Genomic DNA, 20,240 nt, shown 5'->3' with positions numbered 1-20,240 from the left:
GGCCTGATCTTGGGCAACTATTTTTATTTATGATATTTGGTGATAATAGAAAACAAATACCTAATCATACACATATGATAACATGGTCTGATTCATCTGTGTTGAATAAATATAACGATATTGTTATCAGATACCTAATAATTAGCTGTTGGAAGACTGAAGGTTCGAGAGACCTCCGTGTTCTGACTTAGCAGATATTTTACCGAGGAGTGACAGTTACAACATTTGCAAGCCTCTCAGTAGGAAAGGTGATGATAGTAAACTATTTCCGTTTACGATATTCCCATCCGCAATTTTTTTTTGAGGAGAAAGAAAATCTAGTTTATAAATAAATTAATAAGATAATTCTTTTAATCATATATGTGGGTCTGTGTGCACAGATAGGAGTCACATGCATGTTATTTTGTTAGGGAAAATTAAATTTTGAAGAATGATCTCTCGCAGCTGTCCCTCTTACATGGGAAAGTTAAGTATTCAAGGAAAGGAGCTAATTATCTCATTCATTGTGCATAGAAAGCACACTTGAAGATCTTGGATTTTTATGATTGCAGGCTTTCAAAATTCTGACAAGGCTGCTTCTAAATTAGTCAATGTCGAGTGCTGTCTCTTTGTAGATAGACAAGTGGTTGGTGGCGTTCCATTTTATTGAAAGAAGAAAAGCATCAAAAATGGCTCTAACCATCTGTTGGATGCGAAGCATCGGACGGAAGGGTGATCATATGGAGTGAGGAGAGGGTACATGTGAGCTATGATCTCAGGAGGAAAGGGCCAGTCGGAGCTACGGTCTCAGACCCTTTTGAAGACATGTACAGGATTTACTGTATTTGGGAATAAGTACTTCGGTCAGATTTAAGTCGTTGGTAGAAGTGGTTAAGTAGGTTCCAGGAAGATACTGGTAGAAACGTATTCGTTTTTGTCTGTTTGTTTACAGAGCAGTCTCCCCCCCCCCCCCACCTCTCCCCGCCCCCCCACTTTTTTTCTTGGGGAAATGTTATTTTTGAACCAGAAAGCAAAGTCTTCCTCTGAGAACTTAATTAAATGGTTCAATGGAGTGAACTACTGTTACTTTTCATGTGGTGTAATTTTCTGAGTGAAAACAGAGCCTCCCTGTGAAAAGCCATTTGTTTTTGTTAATCAAAAGTAATGTGTAATGTTTATCAGGTGACAGAGCACACTGTTGCGTCAGGAGCCTGTGGTCTGCAGGAGGAATCTGGGGGGGGTGGAGGGGGGTGCTGGTAAATGTTTAATACCCAGCTCTGGGGGAGAACAGAAGGCCTAATTGGCCATGGTTGCCATTTTTTGTGTGGTGAAAATACAACCACCATGCTTAATTTTAACACACCAGCCTGATATTACAGAACATGGGGTTGGAAAGAGATACACAAAAACGTACATTCCGTAGTTTTCCCTTATAGAGACAGTAGGTGTAGGTAGCACCAAGGGCGCAGAAATAAAAGATGTAGTCGTGTGATTAGGAAGTGATGAGATTTGGGTATTTATTAACTTTGTGTTTATTTATTTTGAGAGAGAGAGAGCGCGCGAGAGAGAGAGCGAGCAGGGGAGGGGCAGAGAGAGCAGGAGAGGGAGAGAATCCCAAGCAGGCTCTGCGTTGATGGTCAGAGTCCAGCTCAGGGCTTGAACTCACAAACCGCCAGATCATGACCTGAGCCGAAACCAAGAAAGAGTTGAATGCCTAACCGACCGAGCCACCCAGGTGCCCCTTAACTTTGCTGGGTTTAGAATTTATTTAACTCTTAAGTTTACATCACTTAATTCTTTTCAATGGTGTATTTAGCAACCTGCCCCCCAAATTCCCCAGAATTTAACAATCTGCTCTCCTAAGCCAGACTGACCTAATTCTAGGTCACACACCAGTGGTGGGGCAGACTTGTGGTACTTTTCGGGATCCAACACTTCCTAGCGGTGTGGTGAGAGTACCTACCTCGTAAAGCCTTTGGGAGAATTAACTGAGATATTGAACACAGATCCTTGGAGTAGTGCCTAACTTCATAGCAAATGCTCGGTAAATGTAAGCTATTATTAGTGTTGGATCTCTCTTAGTCAAGAGAATGCAGCATGGCTCTATATGTAAGTATCCTTCCAGTTATTTTAAATTAAGTGGATCGAAGAATGAGCTGAAGGTTGGCAATAAGAGGCCATAAACTAAATTACGTTGCGTTTTTTGTTTTTAGTGAAAGCAATTTTTCCTTCAAATAAAAAATTCTCCTTTTTTAAAATTTTTTCCTCCATGGCTTTTTCCACGTAGTCTGAACCTTCCTTCGGTTCCATTGGCAAGGATGGCATGATGGCATCATCTTTATTCAGTCTTCACTATCGTAGTACTGAATCTTTGTAAGCTTTTGATTCACAGAGCATCTGTAGCTCTAGAATGAAGTTGGCAGGTTATTCAGAGTCCGGAAAAGACATCTGACTATGAAAGCTGTAATGGATATTTTGGAGTTGGGGATAGGAGGGAAAATCAGTTACTTAAAAGGTCAATAATCACTAAGGTGATTAAAATCGGAATTATTTAATATCAACCATTACAATCTTTTCAAATAATTACTAAATAACACCTCATTAAATTGAACCTCACTAATTTAGAACCCGAAAATTCAGACAAAAAGTCATTAAGGTTTGTTTTTTTAATGTTTATTTATTTATTTTTGTGAGAGCGAGGGAGAGAGAGAGAAAGCGAGGGAGTGACAGAGAGGGAGACAGAATCCCGAGTAGGCTCTGTGCTGTCGGTGCAGAGCCCGACATGGGGTTCGATCCCACAAACCATGAGATCATGACCTGAACTGAGATCAAGAGTCTGGCGCTTAACTGACTGAGCCACTCAGGCGCCCCTAAAGTTTTGTTTTTTTAATTGAGCAAAACATTCAAGTCATTTTCCTTGTCTGAATTTCCTGGATCTCATGAGTAAGCAAAATCTAGTCCAAAGTCAGAATTCTTTAATGGGGGTGCCTGGGTAGCTCAATCAGTTAAGCGTCCGACTCTTGATTTTGGCTCAGGTCACAATCCCAGGGTCATGGGATCGAGCCCCGCGTCGGGCTCTGTGCTGACAGCATGGAGCCTGCTTGGGATTGTCTCTCTCTGCCCTTCCTCCACTCATGCTCTCACTCTCTCTTTCTCTCTCAAAATGAATAAATAAACAGCTAAAAAAAAAAAGTCTTCCTCCACCATTTTCTACTGTGTTCTAGTACTGGGCTGGGAGGTAAGATGCCTTTCTTACTGTGGGCCCTAGTCAGAATTTTGAAAACTAACTTTGTTAGGTCATTCTCAGCTGCCGTTGAATTTGGTGTATCTTGAATCTTCTTGTTATCATGAAAAATGTCCCGTATTGTATTTTAAAAAGATGGGTTGCAGATCTGAGTGTCTGCTAGACTGAAAATGTCATGTTTTTGTCCTCAGAGTTTGACGGGGTATAAAACTGTTTTCCCTCAAAATTTTGTTAAAGAGAAGACTGATGGTGTTATAACTTCACACACACACACAAAACCCAACAAAACTTCATCCTTTTTTGTGTGTTACTGGAAGCTTTCCGCTGATTTTCTTTATTTTTAGAAATCTGAAATCTCACTACGGGTACATTTTGTAGGGATATTTTTGCTTTTGGGCTGGACACTTAGTTTGTCCTTAGAGCTGAAGGTGTGAACGGTTTTTCATTTACTCTCTTCTTTGTTTCTGAACCTCCTGTTAAATGGACTTGTTTACAGATTTCTTAGTTTTTCTCTCATATTGCCCATCTCTTTATTTTTTGGCGAGTTTTTTTCCTCTCTAATTTATCTTGAAGATAACTAGTTCACGTATTTATCCCATTATTGAATTTCTCTATTGGCTATTTTATTTCAACATCATTTTATTTATTTATTTATTTGAGAGAGAGAGAGAGAGAGAGAGAGAGAGAGAGAGAGAGAGGCAGAGGGGCAGAGAGAGAGAGAGAGAGAGAGAGAGAGGGAGAGAGAGAGAAAATTCCAAGCAGGCTCCACACTCAGCACAGAGCCCGACACAGGGCTCCCTCCCACGACCCTGGGATTGTGACCTGAGCCAAAATCAAGAGTTGGATGCTCGGGGCGCCTGGGTGGCGCAGTCGGTTAAGTGTCCGACTTCAGCCAGGTCACGATCTCGCGGTCTGTGAGTTCGAGCCCCGCGTCGGGCTCTGGGCTGATGGTCAGAGCCTGGAGCCTGTTTCCCATTCTGTGTCTCCCTCTCTCTCTGCCCCTCCCCCGTTCATGCTCTGTCTCTCTCTGTCCCAAAAAAATAAAATAAAAAAAAATAAAACGTTGAAAAAAAAATTAAAAAAAAAAAAAAAGAGTTGGATGCTCAACCAACTGAGCCGCCCGGGGGGCCCAACATCCATATATTTTTAAATTCACTTTAAAAATTTTAGGTAGAGTATAATTTGCTCTTTTTGGAGTATGGTCCTGTGAGTTTCGACATGTGCGGGTAGTTGATTGGCCACCACCATGATCAAAATACAGAACACTTCCATACTCCAAAGAATTCTCTCCTCATGTTCCTTTGTAGTCAGCTCCCCTCCCCCCCACTTCCCCGTCCATGTGAGTCATTAATTTCAAGTACATTTTTCTTTTTAAATCTTCTAGCAACTCATTGGCGTTTTTGATCCATAGCAATTTGATGTTGATGTTGCTGTAACTTGATTCTTTTTTTTTTTTTTTTAATTTTTTTTTTTTTCAACGTTTATTTATTTTTGGGACAGAGAGAGACAGAGCATGAACGGGGGAGGGGCAGAGAGAGAGGGAGACACAGAATCCGAAGCAGGCTCCAGGCTCTGAGCCATCAGCCCAGAGCCCGACGCGGGGCTCGAACTCACGGACCGTGAGATCGTGACCTGGCTGAAGTCGGACGCTTAACCGACTGCGCCACCCAGGCGCCCCCGGGATGATTTTCAGAGTCCTTACGCATGCATTGCGTTTCCTCCAGGGTTAGCTGTGTTCTCTTGTGTGCACACACAGACATACTCTCATCTTTACGTTTTTGTCCATTTCTTTCTTACTGTTGGGTTTTCTTGCACAATTGGGACTCGTTGGCTGTCTGTCCATTTTGATGATGGAAGAGGAGGCTGAAGAGTATAGGAAGCTGGCCTGGGTCTCCATGGCACTTGGGGGGTCTGAGTCCACAGCAGGGATTACCCTGGAGAGAGAATGGCACCTGTGGCCTTCTGCAGGCTGGGCGTGACCAGGGCGGTCACCCCACCAGCTTCCCGGGTGCACAGATGGGGCCAGTTACGGTGGAGACTCAAAGTCCAGGAATAAACTAACAACACAGAAACAAACATAAGCAAGGAGGGCTGTGCTCTGTGGGTTGGCTGTTTTAGAATATCCCTCCTCCCCGACACCGGGGACATCTCATGTAGATGTCCACAGGTCACCTCATGGCCTGTCCTTCTCATCACAGGCCTTGAGACAGGATTTGTCCAGAGACTCACCTCTCATTTTCTTCAGAGACAGGTGTAGGTGTCTGCGTGGGATAAACACCTCTCCGGAGCCCGGGGAATATGCTGTGTACAGGGAGTAAATGGAGAAGGGAAGGAGCCTGAGGAGCTGGTCCGAATGCAGTTGTCAACAGCCTGGAGTGGCCCTGGGGACATTTCCAGAGCCCCCTTTCCTTATTAATCTGACCCTGTCTGGTGACTTTCAACTAAGGTGTCTTTAATCTTCACTCTGCCGGTGCTTTTATTCTTTTAAACAACTAACACTCTGTGTGTGTGTGTGTGTGTGTGTGTGTGTGTGTGTGCGCGTGAGTGTGTGTAATATACGTATGTATGTACATTTAAAAATATTCCCAGTGCACCTGGGTGGTTCGGTAGGTCGAGTGTCCGACTCTTGATTTCAGCTCAGGTCATGATCCCAGGGGTGTGGGATCGAGCCCTCTGTCAGGCTCATGCTGACTGTGGAGCATGCTTGGGATTCTTTCCCTCTCTCTCCCTTTGCCCTTCCCCCGCTTGTGTCAGTGCTCTCTCTCTCTCTCTCTCTCTCTCTCTCTCAAAAAAAAAAAAAATTCCCTTGGGCTTTGGGTGGGAGGCGCTTGGTTTGCCTTTTGCGGCAACTCTGTTGAAGTTCTGTGAGTCAGACATATTGAAGCTAATATGTACAACTTTGAAGGCAATAATTATGTTTCTTTTAAGACGCCAAACTTACTTCAGGCCTTGCATAGAGTCCTTCTTTCCTTCCCATGCCATTAACCTGTGATGAAAACATTTAAAGCTGCACATTTTTTTCTTCATACTTGGCACTGGGCACAGTAGAATAATGGCCTCTTGGGTGTTAGTTCAATTATACAATCACATAGCCAGAAAAAAAGTACATTTAAAGAAGAGCTGATCTACTTTGTGGTTAGGTCGTGCCTTCAGGTACCTAGGGAAGGAATGTGGCTTGCTCAGGGAGTTGTTAGAAGAAGCAGAAGGGACAGGCGGGAACACAGCAGTTGATGATGTTATAGATGACATTGAGTTCATTTTCTTTAACACATCCTGGTGTGAAAGATCCCCATTTTGGTGTGATTTCTTTTGTTTTCCCTCAGTCTGCTTATTCTGAAACCACGTTAAATGAATTTAGGGTAGGGGGCGTCTGGGTGGCTCAGTCGGCTAAGCGTCCGACTTCGGCTCAGGTCGTGATCTTGTGGTTCATGAGTTCGAGCCCTGCGTCGAGCTCTGTGCTGACAGCTTGGAGCCTGCTTCAGATTCTGTGTCTCCCTCTCTCTCTGCCCCTCCCCTGTTCACGCTCTCTCTCTGTCTCAAAATAAATGAATAAACATTAAAAAAATAAGAAAATTGAATTTATTGTACACAGTTTAGAACTGAACGCATCGAAGTGTGTTGAAGAGTTCCCCTGCTCTGTAAGAATATTTCCCTAATTGCAGAGTGGAGGCCAATGCTTAACGTAGATTTTAGTTTCTTGATATTACTTTAATAGCCTGAAAAGTTAGGAAACAACGGATCTGCCAATGGTCAAAGAAGTAGAGTCTGCTGGTGGCAAGCCGATTGAGCCTGAGGTCTAGGATGTTTGGCAGTGGTTGCCTGGCGCTCTGTGTTGAGAAGAATGTTGGTTCTTTTCTGGGTCCTTCAGACGGAGCGGCGTGATCAGTGACGTCTGCCTTGAGCACGGAGGCAGCGTAGTGTTGGGTCTTCTTCTTACAATTATTCATTATTAGTTCCCCAGGATTTATTTGGCTTGCGTTTGGGCCAAACATTTATCTGTGAGTCTGTAACATTTTTATGGAGAATATACAGCTGGGTGGGATATTACATTTTGAGTTGTATATAGGCCTTTTCTTTTTTTTTTTTTTTTTTTTTTAATTTTTTTTTTTCAACTTTTATTTATTTTTGGGACAGAGAGAGAGAGAGCATGAACGGGGGAGGGGCAGAGAGAGAGGGAGACACAGAATCCAAAGCAGGCTCCAGGCTCCGAGCCATCAGCCCAGAGCCCGACGCGGGGCTCGAACTCACGGACCGCGAGATCGTGACCTGGCTGAAGTCGGACGCTTAACCGACTGCGCCACCCAGGCGCCCCATAGGCCTTTTCTTAAAAACAGAATCATTTGATTCTTTTCCCCCTTCTTCAGGCCTGAAGTAATTATTTTATTGTTACTGAGCACTTGAACAGGTGCTATATTTATTATTATAGGAATATAATGTGATCTTTTCTGTGTACCAAAGGTGGTTTTCCTCTAAACCCGGTTTTTAATACTTTTCAGACTCTAAGAATGTCTTAGATACTTGAGTCCCGAATCTGCATGTATTCTTGGCCATGATCACCTGTGGCATTTGATGTTCTGGGCACAAATCACAGAGCTGTTCAGCCAGTATCAGCGACAGCCTGGGGAATAGACTGTCCTCCAAGAGCTCATATTTTTCTTAAACAACCTGTGTGTGTGTGTGTGTGCGCATGCGTGTGCATGTATTAATTTCTCACCTTTTATACCATTCTTCAAAATCTAGGTGACATGTTCCAATAGCTGATAAGCACTTCACGGTGTGGGAGGTCAGGTTACCGTGTAATCCCTTTGATAATGCCTTCTTTTGTAAACACGCAGTAGAAGTTACAATGGAGTCCCGCGGAGGAAGGAAATCAAAAGGTGGCAAGTTCTTTGACCCTTCCAGCCAGCAAGAGAATTTGGTAAATTGTTAGACAGGTTATCGACTGCCCTTTAGAGAGCCAGGGGTTTGCATTCTGGACCTCCTGTCAGCTCGGGCTTGTATTTCATGTGTGAGAAGCCTGCATTATCATAATCCATTTTTCGCTTTTATGTGATCTACCCGCAGCTCTCATAAGCCTCCTTTCGGAAGAGCATTCCTCATTTACTTGCTCTAATTCGCTCTTTTTTTTTTTTTTTATCATAAAATTGATGTTTTGCAACCAGAGCATTATGTGTGAGTTGTTTATGGAGGTGCTTACAGGGAAGATTAGCGGAAGAATTAAGAATGAGATGATGGCCGTGGAAGGAAATTTACATACAGACATCGCATCGGTGACACAGGAAGATAGCAAACGGTGCATTTAAACCCGAAGATCCTGAAGAATGTCTGGAGCAGACGTGTCTTTGGCTGATGTTGAATAGTGCTCATGGTAAACTAACAAATTTTCTATAGGTAGAAAATGCCCAGATGGACCCCAACATGTAAAAAAGATATCTTAAAGTGTCTCTACCCATTAACTGGTGATTCCCTGCACAGTACTCAATCTGGAATATCAGCAGAAGTAACATAAAATTGTTGATTTACTCAGGTTACCATCAGAGTCTTAAAACATTTCATGATAACTTTTTTTTTTTTACTTTTACAGTTTTACACACCAGAAAAGGTAACCCCAGTAGGGTTGTTTTTGAGAATTATTAATTGAGAATTTCCTGGGAATGTTTTTCAAGGGAAAAACTTCCAGGTTTTCTCCTCTCATGTATTATTTTGCCTTATGGCTCTTTAACGAACCAAACCTTTCCAATGCAATGATTGTGAATTTGAAGATACTCCCTGGGGAATGGAATCTACCCGAAGACTAGGAACATGAGCACACACACGCTTTGCCTTGGAGAACGGAGTGAGGGAGCCCAGCCCCTGGCCTTTGGATGTCCAGGCTTTCTGAGATTTGGGCTCCAGCGGGGAAGGAAGATGGCCCCGGGAAACTCTCTGATGTGTCTGGCAAAGTGTGCTCAGGCGGGAAAAGCGTTTACAAAGGAGAGGGCGCTGCTGTTTTCCATTCTTGCCGTGGCAGCCTGGTGCTGGCTTCAGTTCCGATTTTCTAGGCATTGGAGGAGGCCTTCCTTAAACAAATCTGTTAGCATTTTAGTTTTTGGGAGAACACCGCGCAACTTAGATGTAAACGCACCAGTTCAGATTTCAGTCTGAAGCTGTTCCATCTCATCCACTCCTGGGGTCCCCTACCCCTTCAGGCGTCGGGGTGCTTTGGTCCAGCCTTCACAGCTGGGCCTGGCTCGTGTGTCCTCGTGCGCTTCTTCCTGTTGGTCCTTTGCCATTAGAAAGCTCTCTGGGCAGAATGCGAAGCTCTTTAAAGGGGCCCCTGGCGGTCAACGCTTTTTCTTCCTGAAGGTGGCTAGCGCTTGTTTCTGATTGAGCAGGTGACGGTTGGTCCTGGTCTGGGTTACAGTCTTTCTCGCCTTCTTCCCCCTCTCCCCCTCTTCAGCTTGCCTGTCTGCTCCCAGTTTCATTCTGTTACCATTTCTCACTATGTCCGGGTTCAAATGCAAGCATCCTCAGGGAAGCTCCGTCGGAGGGAGTAGGGGGTCTATGTAATAGAGTCCGTATCCCAACAGAGAGAGTTTTCCTTTCCTTTTCTGGTTCTGCTCACTCCCTGTGGCACACGTTGGCCTCTGCTTTTTCCTGCTCGTGGGAGCGCTTGGAGGCAGGCTGGGGGTCATCAGTACGCGCTGCTCAGTCCTGCCAGTAACTCACGGCTGAACGTGCCCTGAGATGTTTTTGATGGATGAGTGCTTAGGGGGGACCGGTTGTTGAGTCGGTGGAATGCCACCCCTGTGTGGAGACATCACCAATATTATCGCCATGAATTCCATACTCCCCATGTCTGATGCATTCACTGATTTTGTGTCTCCTTGCTTGACCTAGAAATAATCGGGAAAGGGATGTTGAAACCTCTCACCATGTGGGTGGGTATGCCAGTCTTCCCCCTATCGATTTTGCACCCTGCGTGTCCATGTGCGCTCCCCTCCCCCTTTCTCTCTAAATATACATGCGCACACACATGTTTTAAACAACTGATTGAGACCGATACTGGGTACGTTTATATTTAGGATGATACGTATTTTTTTCGTGCATTGAACCTTTATCACTGTAGTGTTTCCAGTCTTAATAATGCCTTTATTTCTTTATAAAATGTTTATTTCTTTATTTTGAGAGAGAGAGAGAGAGCGAGCATGAGTGAGAGAGGCGCAGGAAGAGAGGGAGAGAGAGAATCCCAAGCAGACTCCACGCTCGGAGTGGAGCCCGACTCGGGGCTTGATCTCGGGGCTGTGAGATCACAACCTGACCTGATATCAAGAGTCAGACACTTAACCAACTGAGCCACCCAGGTGCCCCAATAATGCCTTTACTTTTAAAGTGTATTTTGTCTCAAACGGATACAGCTCTTTTATAGGAGAGCTAAAAATAGGACTCTGGGTCTTTCAGCTGGTGTTTTTAACTCATTGATATTTAAAAATTTTTTTTTCAACGTTTTTTATTTATTTTTGGGACAGAGAGAGGCAGAGCATGAACGGGGGAGGGGCAGAGAGAGAGGGAGACACAGAATCGGAAACAGGCTCCAGGCTCTGAGCCATCAGCCCAGAGCCTGACGCGGGGCTCGAACTCCCGGACCGCGAGATCGTGACCTGGCTGAAGTGGGACGCCTAACCGACTGCGCCACCCAGGCGCCCCATAACTCATTGATATTTTTGTGATTATTGAATTGTTTCTCCCAGTGGTCAAATGTGTATTTGTCTTGTTTCTTCTGTGCTTCTTTTCTTTCTGTTCTCTTTGTTTTTTATCTTATTGAGTTCGCATTTTAGTACTTTTTTAAAATTTGATTTTCCCTTTCCATAGGACTTGACTTTGTGTATGATTTTTCATTCTTTGTGATTACCCTTAGAGTATTATCACATTTACTTAAGGACAGCCTAAAATCCAGTAAGATCCTAACCTTTCGTATGAAGAATGGAAGGACCTTAGAATGCTTTAATTCTCAGACTACCTTCTCAATCTGATTGTCCAGTATTTTTGCTTTTTCTTTTTTTAAGCTTTTTCCTTAAAAAAAAAAAAAAACCCAAACCCAAATAATAGACATCGTTACTATTCCACACAATGCGTACGTGTGCACTTACCATTTTATTTTCTTTACTGTTCCCTTTTGCATTTCAGCTTGTTCTTCTGGAGTTATTTTCTCTCTTGCTGAAGTGCATCCTTTATAAATAAATTCACAGAAGATAATCTCTCTCAGATTTATTTTAAAATGTTTCCTTTTTTGAAGATATTTTCAATGATACGAAAGAATGGAGTTGTTCCGATTTGGGAGAAATACTCAAAATTGTGTTTAAACTTTCTGTCATTTCCCCCCCACCCAAAACCATTATGATCATGGTCCTCGGATCTTTGGTTAAGAGTGGAGCATGAAAAGATGGCCCAAAGCAAAGTCATTAGGTCCTGATCTAATCCAGGAAGGCAGGGCTGAAAAGCCAGCTTTTAATAACGGGAAGTCCAAACTTTGGACTTCTATTTTTAAACTTTTTTTAGAGAGAGAGAGTGTGAGCAGAGGAGAGGGGCAGACGGAGCGAGAGAATCTTAAGCAGCCTCCATGCTCAGTGCAGAGCCTGACGCGGGACTCGATCCCATGAAGGGTCATGACCTGAGCCAAAATCAAGAGTCAGGTGCTCAACTGATTGAGCCCCCCAGATGTCCCTGAACTTCGGCCTTTTAAATGTTCTTAAGAGATAAAATGGCTTTTTCTTAAAGTAGATAATATATTAAAAATGCTAATATCATTTTTCTTTCAGGAATGATGTGTTGTTAGGAACAACGAGTCATATGTTGGGGGTCCCCAAGAACACCCCCAGGTTTGATGATTCTTGAACAGGTCTCTTAGGACTCAACACAGAGTTATACTCATGGCTATGATTTATTACAGTGAAAAGATACAAAGCAAAATTAGCAGAGGGAAAAGACGTATGGTGCCGAGGCCAAAAGACGTATGGTGCCGAGGCCAGAGGACAGCAGAAACAAGCTTCCGGAGTCCTCTCCCAGAAGAGTCACACAGGATGCACTTAATTCCCCCACCAACAAGTTGTGACAACATGTGTCAAATGTTGCCAACCAACGCAGCTCATTAGAGACTTAGTTCCTAGGACTTTCACTGGCGGCCATTCACAGAGACACCTTTTGCCTAGTAGGTACTCAAATGCCGGACTCCCAGAAGGAAAGCAAATGTTGAGCAGAAACCATACTGTTTGTACAAACAGCTTAGGCACAGTGTTATCCGTTAATGGTGGTGGGAACCGTCCCCAAATCCAAGTTCTTAGAAACCGGCCAAGGACCAACCTTGTAAGCTAGCTTTTCAAACAGAGCGCTCAGGCCTGCTGTGGTAACTCTTTCCTGCACAGGGCCCATAAGGAAATGGTGATGTAATAACAAATTATTTTGACACCTGAATTCTGCTCTCGCACTTTCTAGTTTGAGTGGCACTTTAACGCGGTCAAGTCAACAAAAAGCTACAGAGGGAAGAATTAAGTGCTCACGAGGGAGAAGGCTCAGACAGGAGTAATTGACCCGCGGCGTGGCCTAGGATTTGGGGGAAGTGTGTGTGTGTGGGGGGGGGGCGTTGTTTGACTTTGCCAGTGAAAACGAAGATACCAGATTGGTTAGAAAGAGCTGGCAGTTTTAATATTAGTGGCCTCCTCTCATGTTAGAGATTTATATCTGTTATTTAGGGCTGTCCTGCCTCAGCAGTGTTGACTTTCGGACAGGACACGCCTTTGTTGGGGTGCGGGTGCTGTTCTGTGCATTGTGGGATGTTTCCCAGCACCCTACTCACTAGATGCCAACAGTATGCACTACCCCAGCACCTGCCCTAAACCAAAGGCAGTCAAAAATGTCTCCCGACCTAGCCTGTTACCAAATGTCCTGTGCGAGAACCACTGTGTTAATGCACAATTTGCAATAAATAAACTCATAAAGACCTTGACTTTGCATGTCTGAGTGGCTCACTGATATCTCACGCCTACAGTAGTTTACGTATGGGAAGGTCTTTTATGTCGTTCTTCCAGCAACCTCACGAGAGAGCCAGGAGTATTTTATCCTTACTATATAGACGAAGGTGATGAGGTCCTGAGATTAAGTCACTTTGCCGTGCAGAGCAAAGAGAAAGTACTACTACTTTATTGGGTGCTTACTGTGAGCTAAACATTGAAATGCTTTACAGGTGTTCATTTTGGACTAAACTCAAGAAGTGCCATCCTAGTGTTGATTTTATAGGTGAGGAATTTGAGGCCAGAGAGGTTAAGAAACCTGCCCTAAGGCACACAGCGAGCGGGGGGGGGGGGGGGGGGGGAAGATCCAGGTCCAAACTCAGGAAATCTGGCTTCAGGGCTCATGGCCCCCCCCGCCCCCCGGCTCTGGATGAAAAGTGAGGTCCTGGTTGTTCACATTCTCCAGAATGTTCCGTCTTCTAACCATGTCCGTGGAGGTTGCGATTTGCTTGCATTGCTTTTCTCACTCTGACCAGCTCAGTGGTTTGCATATAACTTTCCCTCTGTTTGAATCAGCTAAATCTCTCCGAGATAAAAATTGGAAGTCTTCTTTCTAGAACCTAACTTTGCTGTTTCAGATGTTGTCTTCTGTTATTATCTTGATTCTTTCTCTTTTTATTTTGATTATAGCATTTCATGGAAATCTGGGTTTGTTGCAGCTGGCAGCCTAGTTTGATACATATACTTCATCCAATTCCTGTGTACTTCAGCTAAGAGACTTCTATTTATGATGCTTAAACATTCCACAGTATTCTCCAGATCTTTCCACAGGCTGTCAATGTATTATATGCCGCATTTACACAGTTACATTTCATTTTCCAGGAAATTTATTAATGTACCAATTCATCCACCCCTTCTTTTGTATTTTTTTTTGTTGTTGTTACCTTTTTCCTGGTTCTCTTCGAACATCCATTCCTCATGGCTTCTATCTTATATACTGACCCCTAATAGGGACGAGGAGAAAAGGTTCCTCCTGTAAGCCCTGGGGAAGAGATCTACTTCCATTAAGATTTCCATTCAAGGGGCGCCTGGGTGGCGCAGTCGGTTAAGCGTCCGACTTCAGCCAGGTCACGATCTCGCGGTCCGCGAGTTCGAGCCCCGCGTCGGGCTCTGGGCTGATGGCTCAGAGCCTGGAGCCTGTTTCCGATTCTGTGTCTCCCTCTCTCTCTGCCCCTCCCCCATTCATGCTCTGTCTCTCTCTGTCCCAAAAATAAATAAACGTTGAAAAAAATAATTAAAAAAAAAAGATTTCCATTCAAGACATTTATTTTCGGAAGACTTCCCACTACCACTTGAACATAGTATTTGGAAAGAGCTAGAAATAACTCTACAGTACCATCAGTGAATTTGCAAATGCTTTGCTTTGCTGTTCGTATGATCCCATGAGGGACCACTGGGCCCTCAATATATTTCTACATCTGTTTTTTTTTTTTTTTTTTTTTTTGTAGCTGTGGTGTTGGGTAGGGAAGAGTTGAGGTTCTGACTTCAGAGCAGAATATTGTTGGATTAGTGCAGGTGGATGTTACTACATAGACATGGTGTTGAGAAATCCATTATGGTACTCGCGATCCCTACTAGTTCCAAATAGAAATTCCTTCTTTCCCCCAGCATTTATTATTTTGGTTAGTAACTGTAAGTTGGATTTTTTCTCCCAGGTCAAATTTTAGATGATTTCTGCCTGTTATGCACCTTTAGGCAAAGCTATGGTATATACACACGAACCCACCATTAACAGAACCTTTGAGGACTGGAAAAAGAATGCAGAATATTGCCGATGTGTTTATAGTCCTCACCGTAATCGCACGGTACGTTAGGGTGGCTGCTTTGGCCACCTGGTCGGCATAGTGCGTCTTCTAAAACAACAACGACAACAAAACAGCAGAAACTTTTCAAAAAAATTTTTTTTTCCTGTGTAACCCTTGACCAGATAAAACTCAGTATGGGATGCCAGAGTCAGGCTTGTAAAAGTGTCATTTTATTTATATGCATGTACTTAAATTTTTTTTAATGTTTATTCTTTTTTTTTTTTTGTTTGAGAGTGAGAGAGAGACAAGAGTATGAGTTGGGGAGGGGCAGAGAGAGGGAGACACAGAATCCGAAGCAGGCGTTAGGCTCCGGAGCTGTCGGCACAGAGCCTGATGCGGGGCTCGGACCCACGAACCGCGAGATCATGACCTGAGCCGAAGTCAGAGGCTTAACCGACTGAGCCACGCGGGCACCTCTATACGCGTATACTTTAAAGCTCAGATCTGTCGCCTCTTCTTATGGTCAAGTCAAATGATAGAGAATAATTAGATTGTTTTTGGAAATGATACCCCAGAATGAGAGGTATGTGCAGCAAGGGAGGTTTCATTATATCCAGACTTGTTCTTAGAACTTGTTTAGATAGAACTTGTGTGGAGGAAATGCAGGTGCACACAGAGAAGCAGTAACGGGTTGTGCACCTGCCCCTCCAACAGTTCACTGTTCCACCTCAGGGTGCTGTTTAATTTAAAATTCTGCTTAGTTTTAAAATTATATTTACCTAAAAGGTCCTGTTTGATTTTTAAAAAATGTCTATTCATTTATTTTGAGAGACTGAGTGGGGGAAGAGGCAGAGAGAGAGAGGAGACAGAGAATCCCAAACACGCAAGGCTCGAACTCACCAACCTAGAGATCATGGCCTGGGCCCAAACTAAGGGTCGGACGCTTAACCCACTGAGCCCACCCCCCGCCCCCACCCAGGCACCCCTGTTTGATTTTTAATTAAACATAAACAGGCAGGAGCAGGTTGTCCCCCAATGTCTGTCCCCAAACGGAGGTAACTGGTCCGTTAGACCAGCAGGGTCTCAGCGGGCTAAACTGCCTGTGACACATTCGAGGGTAGACTTTCATTACAGTTTTCAAAGTAGTTAAAATAGATATGTAAAATTTTTGAATTAAACATTGCGGAATCCCTGCAGATCTCTGTGAAACTTTATTCCACAGAATGTATTTCGGGAAAAAAAAAAAAAAAGCACATGTGCTAAATTGTTATTTTAGCTTTAAATTATAGCAAGGCATAGTTGCTACATTTGGAAGTCCGGTGAAGTTCAGTTGTCCAAGACTGACGTACAAATATTCCAGAACATACCGAAATCATCTATCCAGCTTCCCCTGTGAGCAGCACTGTTCAGTAGTAGTCCCCAAAGGGTGTGGATGACCCAAAGGCTGTGACTCCAGGGTGCGTAGAGGGAGGAAACCTTGTGGGCTATGCCCTCCTCCCTTGAAAAGAATACTTTTCTTTAAAAGTTTATTTATTTATTTTGAGAGAGAGAGAAAAAGAGAGAGAGAGAGAAAGAGAGAATCCCAAGTAGTCTCCACACTGTCGGCACAGAGCCCGTGGCAGGGCTCGATCTCACGACCCTGGGATCACGACCTGAGCTGAAATCAAGAGTCAGACGCTTAACCAAATGAGCCACCCAGGCGCCCTCATACTCTAGTTTTGACCAACATTCGAAACAGACTTGACTGTCTAGGTTCGTGGTCTGGGTTAGAAGGTGGAAACCAGAAGCGAAGGAGACTGTACGAGGCTGAGTGCTGTGTGGGAAAGGTGATCTCTTGACGGCCAGAAGTCCTTCGCGCACCATGATTTCCTATGATCGAGGCCACCCCAACCTTGGTAGACTTTGAAAGCACTAGCGCTTTGCATCGTGCTCTGTTAATGTCTCTGTCTACAAGGAGAGTAGGTATAGTGCCGTATAAATAGTGGGGCGGAGAGGACTTTTGAGAAACCACAGGAAGAGACGCAGGGTGGACATCACTAATGAGAAGGGCCAGGGAGGAGGCTCTTGGAGGGACAGCTCTGAGCACCACAGCTTTGGTGGTGATCGAGTCACAGCAGCTAGTGATACATGCCCCCCTCCCCCCGTGCCAGCCAAGTGTGGGCGGGGGGGGGGGGGGCAGCCACGAATCAGGGTTTGTACCCTTACCCACACAGAGGGAGCAGAGGCCCCTCACTTCACCTCTAGGAGGACCTGTGTGTTTGCATATGTGTGACCATCTACTACGTAACATGGTGAAGCTTTCCTGTAGCTTGATCGCGTACTCTGGTCATATGGCTGATTGTTACTTCCCCCGCTCTCCTACCTTTCTTTCCTTCTTCCTTCTTTTCTTCCTTCCACAAATAGTTACACATATTATTGAAGTCATATTAGGAGCCGGACGCCGGTAGGTGCTGAACGTGCTCTGACAAGGGGCAAGACAGCCTGTTGTTGCTACCACGGAACTTGCCTTGTACTGCGAGCTGGAGACATGTCCGTGGGAGCGTACAGATGAATGGGATGAGAATTACGATGGGAGGGACTCCTGGAAACAGTGACGTGTAGGACGAGACCTAGGTGATGAAGAAGTGTCAGCCAGAGAAGCAGGGCGTGAGGAGGGAGGAGTATTCTGGTCCAGGAGAGCGGCGTGTGGTGAAGAGGTGGGAAAGAGAAAGGTGAGCTCCATGGGTGGAACGTGGCGAGTGAGCGGGAAGACTTCAGAGGGCGATCGTGGAACCTCGGAAGACAGGAGACTGGACTTTATTCTCAGATCAATGGGGAGACGTTGAGCGGTTTCACTCAGAGGAGTAATGTAATCATACGGGCATTTTAGAATGTTTGCTTTGGCACCCTGGCTCAGAAGGGCAAGACTGGCAAGCGTTCTGTTTCCCTGAAAGGAAAATGTGGCCTATTGGGAAAATTGCAGTGGAGATGGAAAGATGTAAACATATCTGGGGCATATGTAGGAGATAGAATCAATGGACTTGGTGACTGATTGACTGTGTGAGGAGGCAAGATTATCTCCTAGTTTCTGGCTTGGCCAACTGGGCACTTCTAAATGAAAGAGTGGATAAGAGGGAGGTGCTTGTCTTGGAGGTGGGGTGGGATGATACTGGACAGCTGAGTTTCAGACTGGTTGAGTTTATGGTGGTTGTGGAACATACACAAGAGGAAATGCCAGGGGGTCTGAGATCTAGGACAGAACGCTGGGCTAGATTTGGGAGTAATCGGCATACACGTAGCGATTGCTCATGGCTGTGAGTCACTGAGATCACCCAGGTGATCACCCAGATGTAGATCATCCTGAGAAGAACCCCGAAGGGGGAAGGGCAAACCGAGAGGAACCCACAGGAGACAGAGAAGGAACAACCAGAGGGGGAGAAGCCAGTCCGGCAGTGTGCGGTGACATAGAAACCAAGAGAGAGGACATTTCCAGATGGAGCGGTGGTGAAGCAAGAGGAATACAGAAAGATGGCTGCTGCATGTGTCCACAGGGAAGTCCTTAGAACTTTGAGCAGAGAAACTTCTGGAAGCAGGAGGTAGAAGCCCGAATGCGTGGTGCTGAGGAGAGAGTTGGAGAGGCGATGAGCAGGGACAGTGAGTTGAGGCCTCTCGGTGAGGAAGTTTGGCCGAAGGAGAGAAGAGAGTCTAGCCCCACAGGCTAGAATAGTGTGTGGTTAGAGGGAGAGGTAATAAAAGAGAGGAGAGCCTCGAGCATGCCTGGATGCTGATGGGAGGCAGCCAACAGAGTCGAGAAGTCGAGGTTGAGATTTCAGGGCGTGGTGGGTAACTGGTGATAGAGGGTCATGAGAATGGAAGAAGGACCCAGAAAAACGATACGGAGATGGCCTTCGCCAAGGGGCGAGAGACGCCTCTTTCCAATGTGATGGGAGGGAAGGATAAAGCAACTGGGTGTCAAAGCATTGCTTTGCAACATAAGATTTTAATTATGTTCTTTTTAAAATATTTCTCCACAGGCACTACCCAAAGCAGTCCTTCACCACGGTGGCAGATACACCTGAAAATCTTCGCCTGAAACAGCAGAGTGAATTGCAGAGTCAGGTAACTTCTCGAAAGCCTATTTTTGTTGCACTGGTACCAAATATTAGTCCCAAGGCCACTCTTCTGAGGTTTCGCCATTGTTCTGTTTATGCCCGGTCACCGGCTGGTGTGGAGGCTGAAGGCAGGCCTGGGAGGGCATTCTCGGTGAAAGCGCTGAAAACATCTGTTTTATTCCTGGTCTTGGATCATCCTGACATTCCCGGTTCTGTTATTCACATGGGACTAGGGCAACTAAATGAGTTCTGGTCAGAGGAAGTGTTTCCCAACAATATTGATTTATTTGGTCCTAAATATTTAAAAACATTTTATAAATAGCTTTTCCACACCGCATATGTAGGGGAAAGAAGAGGTGTTAACTTGACCCAGTTGCAGTGCGTGTGGGGCTAACACCCTGTCTGTGTATCTCACACCAGCCACTAGCTTTGTTTTCATCCTGTCACGTTATTCCTATTTCTTTCATATGTCACACTGACAGCATGAACAAAGATTAGAACACCACAGTTGGCTCCCACTCAACCATTTTGGATGCAAACTTGCCTTCAATATGGTGAAGTACGCTGGTTAAGACCGGGGATTTAAATTCGGTACTTTCTGCAGGGACACCCCATCTCTGAGGGAACACAGGGTGCTCTCTTTCAGAGAAGTTGTCTTGCCTGCCACACTGTGGGAAGATGGGGAACAGCTACAGTGCAGCCCTTTGGTCAACCATGTAGTAAGACAACATCAAGGAGCCGAGGGTGGTGGTGGGGGAGGGGGGCGGCGAAGGCTGAGTCTGGCCCCTCCCTGCTGTGGTTCATTGGTTGGGACATTGGGCCAGCCACTCTGATGCTCTGTGCTTATGTAAAGTGAGACCCGCTATCCGTCTGTCTTATCTTGTCTACCCGTCTTGGGTGGCTGCAGGTATCCAACAGGTGCGAAAGCATTTTCAAAGTTAACAGATTATGTGACCGTGAAGGCTTACTGTTTTTATGACGGTCCCCAAAAATCCTCGAGATGAAAAAAAAAGCAGCACAGAATTTGCAAAGGAAAGAGGTACCTGGCTGATACGCTTTGAAAATGCCAGTTGTGGCCATTCTAAATGACAGCGGTCGGCTCTCGGTGGTAGCGGATCTCATTATCTCTGTCTCT

At 44.9% G+C, this 20,240-nt stretch overlaps 1 protein-coding gene across 2 annotated transcripts in view; it reads left to right on the top strand.

The window, feature by feature from the left end:
* The window catches only part of NEBL (nebulette), a 368,000-nt gene that overhangs the window by 110,478 nt on the left and 237,282 nt on the right, over window positions 1-20,240 (top strand). For both annotated transcript variants that reach the window (XM_043561703.1, XM_043561704.1), the window contains exon 3: window positions 19,028-19,112. In XM_043561703.1, the coding sequence (XP_043417638.1) occupies window positions 19,028-19,112 (85 nt within the window). The remainder of the gene's footprint in view (window positions 1-19,027; window positions 19,113-20,240) is intronic.

The sequence above is a fragment of the Prionailurus bengalensis genome, chromosome B4 (genome assembly GCF_016509475.1).
Source record: "Prionailurus bengalensis isolate Pbe53 chromosome B4, Fcat_Pben_1.1_paternal_pri, whole genome shotgun sequence".
Lineage (NCBI taxonomy): Eukaryota > Metazoa > Chordata > Mammalia > Carnivora > Felidae > Prionailurus > Prionailurus bengalensis.
This window is presented reverse-complemented; position numbering and strand designations above follow the sequence as displayed.